This window comes from Mirounga angustirostris, unplaced genomic scaffold (assembly GCF_029215605.1).
Source record: "Mirounga angustirostris isolate CCGP_5_RB_7025 unplaced genomic scaffold, mMirAng1.0.hap1 SCAF_5, whole genome shotgun sequence".
In the NCBI taxonomy this organism is placed as follows: Eukaryota; Metazoa; Chordata; class Mammalia; order Carnivora; family Phocidae; genus Mirounga; species Mirounga angustirostris.
The window spans coordinates 89,566,636-89,581,726 of NW_026991713.1; the positions used below are offsets into that span (position 1 = coordinate 89,566,636).

General features: G+C 38.3%; 2 protein-coding genes across 2 annotated transcripts in view; one reads left to right on the plus strand and one right to left on the minus strand.

Annotated features, from left to right (window-relative positions):
• Positions 1-15,091, minus strand: part of PTPRO (protein tyrosine phosphatase receptor type O) — a 241,860-nt gene that overhangs the window by 210,461 nt on the left and 16,308 nt on the right. The window lies entirely within an intron of this gene.
• On the plus strand, positions 2,765-3,892 carry LOC123840775 (proteasome subunit alpha type-1-like). Its single transcript, XM_045870543.2, has one exon. The coding sequence runs from the start codon at positions 2,815-2,817 to the stop codon at positions 3,604-3,606; it is 792 nt and encodes a 263-aa protein (XP_045726499.2). The 5' UTR covers positions 2,765-2,814; the 3' UTR covers positions 3,607-3,892.

Here is a 15,091-nt window from a genome sequence, read left to right on the forward strand (position 1 = left end):
TGCGGTTATTTAGGAAAGTTTCTGTATGTGTAGAGCTGATGTAATACGAGTGTTTGAATGGGATGGAAAAAGTACATTTTAGGGGAGATAATCTCTAACAGGAACAGATTTTTTTTTGTTGTTGTTGTTAAATCTTCACAGGCTACAAATTATGGAGACTGAACTCAATCCAGTTTAAGAATAAAAGGGATTTATTTTCTCTCATACTGGGGAAATCCAGTCAGGCATGACTGGATCCAGGTACTTAAATGAGATGATCAAATTATTTTTTTTCTTTAATATCTTTGCTTTCCTCTCTGTTGGCTATATTATTTGTCAAGTTTTCTCTAAGTGGTAGAAAACTGTCCCCAAAGAGCTAAAAGTTTTGAATCCTTTCAATTTCTGATCTCAGGAGTCTCAGTTTCCCTGTGCTCCTACAATCTTTGAAGTAGCATACACTGATTATCTTTCTTTGGTTCATATGCCAACCTCTGGACCAATTTTTCTGTCCAAGGGAATTGGATACCCTGATTCCCTCGTCTGACATGTAACCATACAAGGGGGGCGGGGAGCAGGAGTCTTCCTACTCCCCACCAGAATCACTTGGACTAGAGAAGGAACAATTTCTATAAGAAAGAAGATAAGGGATATATTAGTGACAGATCTCAAACATTTATTGAAACAGGTCATTTGTAAATTAAATTTTGGACTTGAGAATTTTCTGGGTTCAAAAGTTGTTTCAAGACATCTTCTGCCTTTATTTCCCGGGTGACTGGGGAGTCAAACTGTTAGTCTATACCCTAGGGACTACAGCGCTTTTTGTCAAGTTTTTGAATCCAGAACCTGGAAGGTCTCCATTTCTCCAAGTCCCTCATACAGTGAGGGACCACTGAGGCTGGTAGTGTCTCCAATCTCCATTTTGTATTTCAAGGTTAAGATAATGAGGAAGAAGAAAAAAAGAAATCAAGAACTCTTCTCGGAGAGCTCATATGCTAAGAGATCCAGTTCTGAAGTTGTCATAGTGAGCAAAAGAATGCCAAGCCTAGCAGCTCCGTGGGCCAAGTTCTGTTCCAGCCACATGTCTGTAGCTTCCACGGATATCAATGGGAGTTGTGTGTATGTGTGAACTGAGCACAGAAGCTGGCTGTGTATAAATAGCTCTGCAATGGTGAAAATCTCTTCTTGTGTGTCTGGTACAACAGAGGTAGTCTTTTGCAGTTAGCGCCTGCTTCCCCCTCTAATAAAGTAACCAGGCAGTTTCAAGAAATTCCATACCAGAATATTTGACGGTAATTATTTCATTTAAAAGATTTTGATCAGAGAACAGGGAGCAGTATTTGTCTTAAATGTCTCTCATTTTCCACTAGCAAGCTCAAGCCAGATTTAACGATTCTTTGCAAAACTGGCCTTCACTATTCCTTTGGCTGAGTTGTCGCTCTGTTAATTGACTGATACGCAGCTAACTGGGGGGTAGGGTGGAAGTCAGAATGTTCTCTAAGGGGTTAAAAAGTTATCTAAAGCAAAATGCTTACATTCACACTGTCTGCCGTGGCACAGAGGGTCAGAACTGTATGGCATAGAGGGTCTTCCATGGGAACAGGGCTCTGACCCCATCAGGCAGGACACATGGGTAGGATCCCTGGACCATTGGTCCTCTGCCATTCTGCCATCAGCCCCAGTCTGACATTGAGCACATTGATGTGAGGCTGAGCCATCTCCTAAACCTGGGAGGGAATTTCTTTCAGGAAAGAGTTAAAGATAGACTTGTACTCTGTCCATTAGAGCCTGGCTGGCTCAGTTGGTAGACCATGTGACTCTCAAAGCATTGAAGATAGACTCGTATCCTGTCCCTTAGAAATAGGAGATTTTTTTCAAGATTTTTATATGAAATGTTCTAGTTTATAAAAGTTACCTACAGGTAGATAATTTTCAAATGCCACCTTCAGTCCCTGTCCTAGTTCTAAACTCCAAGCTTGTATCTACCTGGCTTCTGGAAATCTCTATTTGGATATCCTGTTCACACCTTAAATTCACCCAAAACTTAACTTTTATCTCACCCCACCCTTGTCCCAAAACATATCTACTATGGCCTCTGCTTTAGTTAACAGTGCCATCTTTAATCATTCAAGTCAGAAAACTAGTAGTTGCCCTAACTTCTCTCTTTCTTGTCACCGCATCTAATCAGTCTAAGCCTGGTCGATCTTACTAATTAAGTTTCTCCCCATCTTCTTAATTTAGTCCCCTGTTCCTGCCATGAAAAGTGGATTAGAGTGCAAGTTTTATTTAACTCACTAACGTCAGGGTTTGAATCCCATTTTTGTTACCTCTTTGGGGGGACGCATCTTTATGGAGGGAGCCTTGTTTTCTTTATCTGTGAGTTGGAGGTAACATCTACTTCACAGGACTGACTAATAAGGATTAAATTAGATTATATATATACACACACACATATATATAAAGTGTCAGTATAGTTGCTGACACATAATAAAAGTTCTGGGAAATGGCAGATACTTCATCCTTTCTTGCTCAGACTATCGTAGCAGACTCCCTGCATACAGTCTTGCCTCTTCTCTATTCTGTACACCGAGGCTAGATCATAATTTCTAAAATGCAAATCCTTCCACCTTATTTATTCAAAAACATTTTGTGTGATAAAGAAGTCCCTGTGACACCCATTTATTTACCCCATCTCTAACTGCACCCCTTCTTAGTCCAACATTTTACCAACTGGTGCTGCATCTTTTATCCATTCGTCCAATTAGAAAACTAGTATTTATCGAACTTTCCTGAACCCGCACCTCTGCAGGAGGCCGCAGCCAGACCCGCGCCGGAACCATGTTTCGCAACCAGTATGACAATGATGTCACTGTTTGGAGCCCTCAGGGCAGGATTCAGCAAGTTGAGTATGCAATGGAAGCTGTCAAGCAAGGTTCAGCCACAGTTGGTCTGAAATCAAAAACCCATGCAGTGTGGGTTGCATTGAAGAGAGCACAGTCAGAGCTTGCAGCTCATCAGAAAAAAATTCTCCATGTTGACAACCATATTGGTATCTCAATTGCGGGACTTACTGCTGATGCTAGGCTGTTATGTAATTTTATGCGCCAAGAGTGTTTGGATTCCAGATTTGTATTTGACAGACCTCTTCCTGTGTCTCGTCTTGTATCTCTAATTGGAAGCAAGACCCAGATAGCAACACAACGATATGGCCGGAGACCATCTGGTGTTGGGCTGCTTATTGCTGGTTATGATGATATGGGCCCTCACATTTTCCAAACCTGTCCATCTGCCAACTATTTTGACTGTAGAGCCATGTCCATTGGAGCCCGTTCTCAATCAGCTCGTACTTACTTGGAGAGACATATGTCTGGGTTTATGGAGTGCAGTTTGAATGAACTGGTTAAACATGGTCTGCGTGCCTTACGAGAGACGCTTCCTGCAGAACAGGACCTAACTACAAAGAATGTTTCCATTGGAATTGTTGGTAAAGACTTGGAGTTTACGATTTATGATGATGATGATGTATCTCCATTCCTGGAAGGTCTTGAAGAAAGACCACAGAGAAAGGCACAGCCTGCTCAGCCTGCTGACGAACCTGCAGAAAAGGCTGATGAACCGATGGAACATTAAGTTACAAGCCAGTCTGTATGTTTATTATCAAATCTGTAAGAATGCAGGAACATGTACTGATGACAATAATCTGTACGTAGGAATCAGTCCAGATGTGTTTTTCCCTAGCAACTTGTCTGAAACCATATAATGGTGTGCATTTTTCTTTGAGAGGGTCTATATAATCATTTTCTGGAAAGTATAGGTATCTGTACTGATGTTTTTATATGAAGAACATAGTGTCTTTGTGGTTTTAAAGACAACTGTGAAATAAAATTGTTTCACCTGCCTGTGGAAAAAAAAAAAAAGAAAACTAGTATTTATCACTTAAAAATCCATATTAAAATTTCCTCTTCTCTGAAAGTTTCCCTGGTCCTACTCTGAATAGAGTTGACTTTTCCTTAATTCCATCACTATTTTTGAAGTATAAAACTCATATATTTCTATTGTAGGTTTAATTACACTGTAGTGGCATTATTTGTCCATACATCTGTTTTCCTGACCAACTGTTGTGCAGTCTTCAAGAAGTCCTTGAAGAAGAGACTATAATTAAGAAAATATCTTGATTATTGTTCTCTCGTAAGAGTTTAGTCCAGTGCTATATTAGTTTTCTACTGCTGCCATAGCAGATTTCTACAAATAGAGCAACTTAAGACAACACAAATATATTATTGTACAATTCTATAGGTAAGAAATCTGGTATGCATCTCACTGGGCTAAAATCAAGGATGTTGGCAGGGCTTCCTTTCTGGAGGCTCATTCAGGTTGTTGGCAGAATTCAGTTCTTCGCATATGTAAAAGACTGAGATTCCATTTCCTTGCTGGTTGTCAGCTAAGGACTGTTCCCAGATTCTAGAAACTGCCTGCATACCCTGGCTTGTGCCCTCCTTCCTTCATCTTCAAAGCCAGAAAGGGCTGAGTGCATCCTGATCTATTCTACTTTTTGCTTGTTTTAAGGACTCCTGTGATTAGATTGAGCCCAACTGGAAATTCCAGGATAATTTTGGTCTTGGTAACCTCTTCAATCTTAATCACATCTGCAAAGCTTCTTTTGCCACACAAGGTAACATATTTATATGTTCCAAGGTTAAGGTGTAGACAACTCTGGGAGACCATTATTCTTCCTATCGAAGGAGCCTCGCATATTTTAGGTGATCAATAGTGAGTGTTGAATGAAAAAATAAATGTATGCAGATGACAATAGGTATGTAGGTCTTTTGATTATATTAGCTGATTTTATAGGGCCATTGATAAATTAGACAATTTGATATTCTTATCTGATTTGCTTGTTATAACTTTTTATAAGAATTCTAGATATTATGTTTTCTAGATCTTTGCTTTTCATGGGACCATGGCAAATGAATTATATCCGAACAGACCAAATGAATTTTTCTATAATCTTTGATTTACCATAAATCATAAACATTATTAGTAAAGGTTAATCAAGAGCCATCAAGAGTCTCTTGTCTTGTCCTTTTTGTGACTACTTACAGCAAGATTTATCATTTGTATGAAGTTAATACGAATGTACACATTTATTCTAAAAGTATTTGAGTGCCTGTATGTGCCAACCTTTGTGAAAGGTAGAGTGGTGAACAAAATATGGTCCCTCCCTTCAGAGCTTACTGAGTAATTGGGAGACAGATGATTAAAAAGTAATTACATGTCTAGGACGAACAGATAAGGAAAGACCATTTTCAAGATACAAAGATAATGAAGACACGGTAACTACACTGGAATTAAAATTAAAAAAAAGACCTATTATGCTCTAAGACAATCTGTTTCCTCGAGAAGTTAATATTACAGCCCAGCCAGGAATACAAACAGTGTCACTACAGTGCAACTAAACCAATGACGGACATATCTTCATGTTATAGGGATGCATTAAGGAGGAAGGAGCCTACTACACTTGGAATGTGGCTGGAACAGTTTCAAAGAAGTGAAGATTTTAAGTTGTATCTTGAGGAAAGAAACAAGGCTTTTCCAGATGGACGTAGAGGAATGGAGTGGGGAGGGATTCTAGGGCGAAGGAAGAAACTTAGGCTCTTCTCCTAGTCTGGAACAAAGAGAGTCAAGAATGGATTTGTGGATAAAGGGTCATCTTAGCTGGGACCTGGAGGAGGAGTATATGCTTATTGCATTAAAGGGAGAGTGTGGAATAAAGGAATTTTCTAGGCAGAGAGAATGGCACATTCAGTGGACTGGAGGATGGTGAGAATGAGTGTCAAGTCTGAGGAACTGAGAAAGATTCAGAATGACCCCAGCATAAAAAGTGAGGAAATTGGAGAAATGATACTAGAGAAGTAGTCACAAACTACATCAAGGAGGGAATTTGAGCCCATGAAGGAGTGTGGATTGTATCCAAAGACCTATGGGAAGCTATTTATGTGTTTTAAACAGAAAAGCGAGATGACAGATTTTGCCCAATTTCATTACCTCTGACTAACTGAATTAGTTGGCAGTTCTCCTACCACCTGCTGAAACTAATCTCTTCTCTCTGTATCAAGAAGTTCCTCTTTCGTTGATTATGTCATTTCTTTCTTTCTTTCTTTTTTTTTTTTTTTCTCCACAACAAATAGAACATGCCGGTTTCCTGGGAAAGATTGGCTGATGTTCTTCTAGACTACAAAATCACACCCGGGCGGGACCATTAAGCTTGCCTGGGATCCGTATCACGTTGGGTTGAGCGAAGGCTGTTCCCTCAAGCTATTCCTGTCTCTGGCAAGGTGTGGACAATCTCCTATGGCTCTGCATCTGAGAAAAAGAGAAACAAACCTCCACATATAAAAATGATGGGGGATGCTGTTGTTACCGCCACTCTGGGGAGGAAATGGGAGAAATAAAATAAGGCCTAAGATAGCATTTTGAAAACCTAAGTCAAAAGGAGATTTGAAATAAGGTTCCTGGAGGCAAAGTTCTAATGCGACATGGTTTGTGTTTATACTGGTAGCCCATCCGTGGCATTCAACCACTGCTCAGTGAGAAGAGTAACGTGGCAGGCACTTAGGCTCGTTACTCAAAACACAGACCTGAGATATGGGCAGTTTCTATGTTTGTCAGAGAATAGAGAGGCACTAAAGCCTGAAAGTCAAGAAAGAGAAAAGATCGTGAAAAAAGTGGAAGCTAAAATTGAATATGTTAAAAGAAGTTCAAGGCACCAGAGAAATAAGACCTATCGTATTTGTAGACATTTCTGATTCACACTTATTCTTTAACACCAAAGGGCTAGAAGAATTCATAAAATTTATGAGAGGAGTTCAGAAGAGAGAAGTGGGGGGCTTTGGGGGAAGAAATTGAAGTCAGATTTGATCTCTAAGCTGGGGGGGAAAAAAAGCCCTTTCCATGTCCTTGTCCTTCATGACTTCTGTAGTGCTTCCCTGATATTTATAAAGACAAAAGGAAAGTAGAAAGGCCTTGAGAGCCTAGTCACAGGCAGTAACTTTAAAACATGAAGTTAAAAAAAATTTAAAAAAAAACATGAAGTTATTCTATAAAATGACACAGGCAATTAAATTTCTTGTTACAAAATATAAACAGGCTGCACACTGGATTCAGGAAGATATTATCTGCTCCCCCCTTCCCAGAACCTAAAACTGAGTAGTTATTTTCTGATGTTTTAATGTGTATTTTCCAGTGACTTATATATGAGAAAAGGAGGAAAGAAGAAGGCTCTCTCTATATAAAGTGTAAATAATAAAAGTATAGACCAGGGAGTACAGAAGGAAAGATGAGGCTGGAAGAGAAATTGTAGAAAGATAGCAAAATAGGAGGCTGGTGAGTATATACAGTTGGAATAAATTCTTCTGTGTCCTAGAACACTTCAACACTGGTGGAAATCATGTCCAGTCTCAACCTTGAGAAATGAGGTGGGCAATGGTGAACTGGCCCTTAATGCCATGAGCTGTGGAATTCTTCCTGAGCAGAAATGTTGTATCAAAGCATTCCAGGATTTATCATGAAGGTATGGTGCCATGGAAGTGAGAGGTTGGTATGCTAGGCCATCTGGTGAGATGCAACTTGTCAATCTCCCAGATGGTTTGTGAAAAGAGAGAGACTTGGTATTGAACTGAGATCAGCATATGAAAAGAGCCATGAAATCACAAACTTAAAACCCATTTTTTTTCACATAGTATTTTGAAAACTTCATTAAGGAAATTTTATATGAATTTTATATGATCTGAAAGATCATATATAGAAGTTTTAATTTACAGTATGAAACCATTTCAGTAACATTTACTACATTTGCTTTCATCTCTTTTAATAGGTGTCTTATTAACCTTAAGTTACTGAGTTAAAAGGAAGAAATTGATATTATTTTCATTGATTGATTTGCACATATCCAAGTTTTGTAGGACTTCTATAGAAAGAGGTCTAGTAGGATTTGGCTATCCTGAATTATTCTTCTGGACAAGCATGCTCTAAAAAATCAGTGCCATGTTTGTGAAATACTTGAAAATGATCTGCTCTTTGAATTTAAATTTCCAAATAAATGTATTTTAGAACCTTTTGGATTATGCTCACTAATAATTCTTAAAATGATGTAACCAGCAAGCATTACACTTAAAGTATAACATATTCCCCATGTTTCCATAACTCTGGGATTTTTTAATATTAACAATAATCAGAAGTGGGGACTTTGAAATGGTGTAAATTTCTTATTTTTTTTCAATAAATAAAGCCTGGTTTTCATATTTTCTTTATTTTATTCTCCTTTAGTTAGAACATGATGATGATTAACAGACTCATATAAAATTATCCTTCAATTTAAGGTATGTTCATGTGGACAATAAAGCTTATTTTTTAAATTTTAATTTTGAATTCATGTAAAATAGCTACTTACTTGGACATTTAATGTAAAATGCAAATACTTTTGAGATAAATAGGGCTTTTAATAATTTGTAATATCCCAACCATGGAGGAATTGAGAAATAAATACCTCGGGCAGAGTATCAAATATAAATTAAATTTTGACTTTGTATCTATTTTCACATTCAATTAAGATGCCAAATTTTTATAAAGACAATAAAAGAGAATGTATTTAACACAATCTTTCTTCTTTCTTTGTAGTTAGGCTGTCTTCATGTTTGTTTATTTATCTTTCTGCATGCTATTAAGCATTTGATTATTTCACCGTCCACCAGTTTATTTGACTTGACTAGAAAGTAAACGAGGTAAATGTGAGGCAGATCAAATTAGAGAAGTAATTTTTGCTACTGTTAATGTTATAGGATGGGGAGGGGGAGTCAGATCTCAGCTTGTGTTTAAATGGAATTCACACACGCTTGAAGAATTAGTGGGACAGGAATTCCAGAAATCCAAGGGCTCACAGCTGACAAGCTCTGATGGGAAAAACCAAAACCAAAACACAGCTTGACCAAGTAAGAAATCCTCAGTTATCAGGGGGACAGAAAATGTTGAGTGAGGCAGGGAAGGTGTTGGGGTTGTAGGAGTAGTAAGCACCCAGTGAAGTGGGGGAGATGTCTAATAGGGGAACATAGATCCTGGAAGGGCGGAGGGGGCACTCAGAGGAACTGGGTTCAGTAGCAAATGCCCCACATGAGAAATACCCAAGTGGGCCCTTTATAGGAAGAAGGCTGTTGCCCCATGTGTACTGATGGGACTGACTGCTTTATACTAGGAGTTACTGTAAATATGTACCAATTTATACCCACAGATGAGTGAGACCTAAAGAAACAATGAATGATTAGCACAGGATTTGGCATATAATTGTTACTCAATGAATGTTCACAGAAAGAATGAATGAACGAAGGTTCAATATATCATATGAAAGATGAAAAGATGAGTAATGATCATATACATAAATACTGTATGAATAGAATACTTGACAATATTACATGTACAAAGTTAGGTTAAAAATTCTTTTTTATTCAATGATCTGATCTATAGATAAGAGGCAAAGCTGACATGAAAATATGTTGCCATTAGACGTATATATTTAATTAGTTTTGTATATTCAATCATACCAGTCATATAATCAAGCCATGATTATAGGTGACCCAAAATTAACTTGGGTAGGGTAAACCTTATTTTTTAAAAAGCAAAAGAGCATACTACAGTATTAAGCATAGCCCTCCATGACATGCACTACACACATGGATGGACACACATAAATGTGGAAAAAGAAAACCTGTGTGTATCAGAGCAAATGAAACAGGAAATACAATAGTTTTTAATAAGATAATATCATGTATTTAAATTGTGTCTTACAATTTACGAAGTCCTTTCAGAGATTATCTCATTTACATTGCACTGTAATCCCAGGAGGTAGAAGTGATTTTAATTTTCATTTTTACAGAGGGGTGAAGTGAGTAAGTGGTTGTGGGCAAGTAATCTTTCTTCTATGCTGCCTTGTTCCATTGATAACCCTAACATTTTTTTCTGTCAGGTTCTTGGTTTTCTCCAACTTGAGATACCTATTACATTGTATTAAATATTAAAAACTTAGGAAAATATGATCATTCAAAAATCTTCCCATCATTTTGCTTCAAAGTGATAGAAATCTATAAAGGCAGGACACCTTTAATAATAGTACAGCACATTTTGTCATGAGCAGTCTGTTCCTTCAAAAATTATCATAAAACAGATTGAGAGCTAAATATGAAATGCTGAGCTCTCCAGTTAAAGCACAGACCTCATTTCATTCAGATCAACTCAAACAGATGAGACAGAAGAAATGGCTGAACAATTATTCTATTTTATTTTCAGCTCTGGTAGTACGCTTCCCAGCTCAAGGTTCCAACAATTTAGGGAGGGGATGTTATGGCAGAGTGTGCTTGGCTAATAATTTCTCGACGGGACATATCCTAAAACAGTAATAGCCATATTCTAGGGCCTTCCTTCTATGCAAGCATCATCATTTTTTAAAAGATTTTATTTATTTATTTGCACAATAGAGAGAGAGCACGATAGAGAGAGAGAGAGAGAGAGCACACAGAGCAGGAGCAGGGGGAGGAGCAAAGGGAAACAGAGACGCAGACTCCCTGCTGGGCACGGAGCCCAACGCCTGGGGCTGGATCCCAGGATCCTGGGATCATGACCTGAGCCGAAGGCAGATATTTAACCGATTGAGCCACCCAGGTGCCTCAAGCATCATCATTTTTATAACTTTCATATACAGACTTAGCATCTCATAACCAGACAGAAAAATGTAAAAAAGCAAAAATAACACATCCTTGGGCAAATGAAGTTAAGCTCCTCAAAATCATGTTAACAGTTAATGTTGTTCTCCCACATCCTTTTTAAGATACTCTAGTAAATTAAATAAAAAGAGAAAAACAAACAAAACTCTTATCTTCAGGTAGGCTTTTTCTTTCCAAAACCAATTTCAAAGAACAGTCAGATATGTAATAATGGGTGTCTTGGGGATGTAATTTTTTATGCAACTTGACATGCAAGTCATGAGTAATTAATTATGTCTTCTATTTACACTTTGTCAGATAAGAGTATTAAACAGAAGAGCTGAGAGGAACACAGAACACTACCATTAATCTGTTTAATTTGCAAATCTAATGCAATCAAAAGGAAGACATTAGTGTTAAAATTGTTTTCATCCAGGTGGTATCTTTCATGGAGGGAAAGGCCTGTCTGGGGTGTAAATGCTACACAAAGACAGCAAGCCACAGGATCTCATGTAGGCTTCCAAAGCCATGGCATCAATTTTCCTGGGTGCTTATATCATTGATTCTAAATGCTCTATACAAAAATTAAAGTATGAGCTCTCCACATCAACACTAGCATTATATTCGGCTCTGTGCAGTTAACTAACCAAGTGAAGAAGCCCCTGACCCATTAAACTGAAGGTGGAACATGTGAGTGACAGACTGATCGACAGCAAGGAGAAACTGCAAGAAAGATTTCTGGGTAAGCAGGAACCCACTCTCTCCAGCAGTAACCTGTACCCCACTTCTTTCCAAATGGCAGTCCTCACCAATGACTTAGAAACTGATTCAGTTCTCCTGGGTCTCAGGATATTTCTCTCTTAAGAGGAAGAGACAGAAGATAGAAGTCAGTGAATTTAGAAAAGGGAAGCCATGTCAGAACTTTCACACGAATTGGTATGATGGAGTATGCAAGTTCTATGGTTTCTTTCCTAACGCCTTCAATACCTCTCTGAAACTCAGTTGACTCATTATTAAAATGGTGATGATGATTACAGGTTTATATAAGGATGGAATGAGATCATGTATGTAAAGTTCCTGGGACAGTCCCCAATAACCAGCAGCCCCTCAATAAGTGAGAATGATGGTCAGCATCAACACCATTGTTTCCAGTGAGACAGTGAGTTTTGCGAGAACATATCTTTTCATTTCTGCCAGAGATACTTGTACTGGGTGCTTCCTTTTGGATATACCTTATAAATAAATGTGGCACTATCGGTAAGACCTTGATTGCTGCATTGGCAGGATGTTTGTATATATAATAGAGAGATTTAGATCCTCTACTCAGTTTTGTCTAGCAGAATGTAATCTTCACTTGTAGTTTTAAAACTGTAGAAGAAATTCTACACATATGACAGAATATGTATGTGAATTTTAATTTTTATAATAAACATGACAACTTTTAGTCAAATGCAGAGGATATAAATTTGAAAGTGTGAAACTAAGTAAAGGAAAATCTCATTCAAAATGGAGGTCCTGGGGACCTGGGTGGCTCAGTCAGTTAAGCACCTGCCTTTGGCTCAGGTCACGATCCCAGGGTCCTAGGATCCAGCCTCATGTGGGGCTCCCTGCTCAGCAGAGAGTCTGCTTCTCCCTCTCCTTCTGCCTCTTCCCCCCCACCCCCTGCTCATGCCCTCTCTCTCTCCCTCACTCTCTTTCTCTCTCTTTCTTGCTTGCTATCTCTCTCTCTCAAATAAATAAATAAAATCTTTTTAAAAATGGGGGTCCTGGGGGCGCCTGGGTGGCTCAGTTGGTTAAGCGACTGCTTTCGGCTCAGGTCATGATCCTGGAGTCCCTGGATTGAGTCCCGCATCGGGCTCCCTGCTCGGCAGGGAGCCTGCTTCTCCCTCTGACCCTCCCCCCTCTCATGTGCTCTCTCTCTTTCATTCTCTCTGTCTCAAATAAATAAATAAAATCTTTAAAAAAAATGGGGGTCCTGAAGGGGGAGCTCTGATGCATGTATGACTCCTTGCAGTTTACTTTACATATCTTGATAAGAAGCAGCTTACTTTACCACCCCAGCAGGAGGAAGGACGATTTTCTCCTCACCCAGCAACAACCCAGCCAATGAGAACCACCACAATTTAGCCCATGAGAAGTAGCTACAACCCCAAACTCTTACCTCGAGTCGACAAACAGCCTCTCCCAAATTCCTTTTTTCCTGTATAAAAGAATACTTCTCTCCTTTGTTCTCTGTACTTGCCTGTGGTTTGGCAGAGTTTGAATGTCCCAAATTGCAATTCCTCTGCTATTCTTGAATAAACTCATTTTTTTGGTAAGCTAACTGGCTATTTTATTTTTAAGGTTGACAAAAGTGTGCTGACAGTTACAACTTGTCTCTGAAAAAAATCCACTTATTTTCCATTTATCTCTAAGAGTGCATACAGATTAATATATAAACAACATGATCCAGGGGAGTTTAAGTCTGGGGACTAATTTACTGAACTACCCAACCAACAGAGGATTATTTTATCTAATTAAGACAGAGTGCACGTATTTAGAATTAAGCATTTGCATTTACCAGCAAATTCAGAATTATAAAAGCAATTAAAGCTAAAATGAGGTATGATAATTTTTTTCCTGCACACCACTGCTGAGCTAAAGCTCATTTTAATGTTTGCCTTTGTAACACTATTGTACAAAAGGTTATGAATAAGAAGCTCATGGCTGGGCAGAACCCCCTTTCCCACCTCGTTTCCAGCCACTCAGCCTCCTTAGGACCTGAATCCATCCATCCTATTTTACTCAAGCCTCCTAAACAGAACCTATATTTTCTCACATTCCTACTTTTGTTCCTCTGTTTCTCCAACCTGGAATGTTTTCCTTAACCTTGTCTACCTATCTGGCAGTATCGGACCAGATTCAGATTAAAATCTGTCTTCCTTCATGAACCTGGTGCTCCTTCAAGCCTAAGTGCTCTGTCCCTTATCTGAACGTAAGGGCACGTTGCTGCATATAGTCCTCTGTCTCATTCATTTGCAAATAAATGTATTACAACTTCGGGAGTCTCTTACAGTAGTAAGTCATATATTGCCTTTTAAGTTGCTACATGTTTATATTATTTCCCCTTATATTACAGACTTCCAGAGGACATAACTGTGTCCTATACTCTTAAAAATGATGAGCACAGCACCTCTTTTAGAAGTCCAGTTTAATATATGTTTGACGATTGATTGGTTGAAATAGCAAAAAACCTATTCACCTTCATATATCCTCCATTCATCTCCCCTGCTTTACTCAAACCTCCTAAGCTTGTCGTACACTTTCTATTTCATCCTAATTTATTTATTTTATTTCCAGATGTTACTTAATAACTGCTAAAAGAAGGAAAGAATGCTATAACTTAATCAATAAAGTATTTTGTCCTTACTTCCCACAATGGTAATTTCCATCACTCCATTTTTAACTATTTTCTGAAGAGTCATTAAAATGTTGTCTCCCACATTGGTGTTATGGGAATTATGAAAGGGCCAATAACCTGTGGTCCTTTCCAGAACTCAGTAGATAAATCTTGTAAGAATGTAGTTCAATACCCAACCTTCTTCATAATGCATTTGAGTCTGAGGCTAATGGTGCTTTATTGAGGTCCTTGTGTATTTTCCTGATTTTTTTTCACATTTGCTTAGATATCTTGACTTTCCCTGCAAGTATAATTATTGTCTTTCTGAGACAGTCCTCATAAGAAAGAAGCTCTGTCAACTAGTCAATTAAAATACTTAACAGAGTGCCAGACACAAGAAAAGGAAGGAAGGAGGAAGGAAGGAAGGGAGGGAGGAAGGAAAGAAGGAAGGATGAACTTAAGGTTTTTTAAACTTTTTCTATGAGAAAATTATATACTTATAGAATGTTGCAAAGAAATGTACAGGAAGGTCTCATGCACCCTTCACCCTGCCTCTTCCAATGTTGACGTCTTGCATATCCAAAGAAGAAAATATCCAAAGTATGAAATTGACATTGGTACAATCCATAGAATTTATTTAGATTCCACCAGTTATTATGTGTTTATTTGTGTATGAATATGTATAGATCTATACACCTTTATCACATGGACAACTTCATGTAAGTACCACCACGATCAAGATACACAACTCTTCCATTATCACAAGGCTCCCTATACCTCTCCCCTTGCCACCTAATCTTTAACCCTTGGCAACCATGAGGGTGTTCTCATCTCCATGATGTTGTTATTTCAAGGATCTTATATAAATGGAATCTTACAGTGTGTAGCCATTTGAGATTGGCTTTTTTCACTCGGCCTAATTTTCTTGAGGTTCATTCAAGTTGCTTTGTGTATCAATAGTTGCTGAGTAGTATTGCCTGGTATAGAA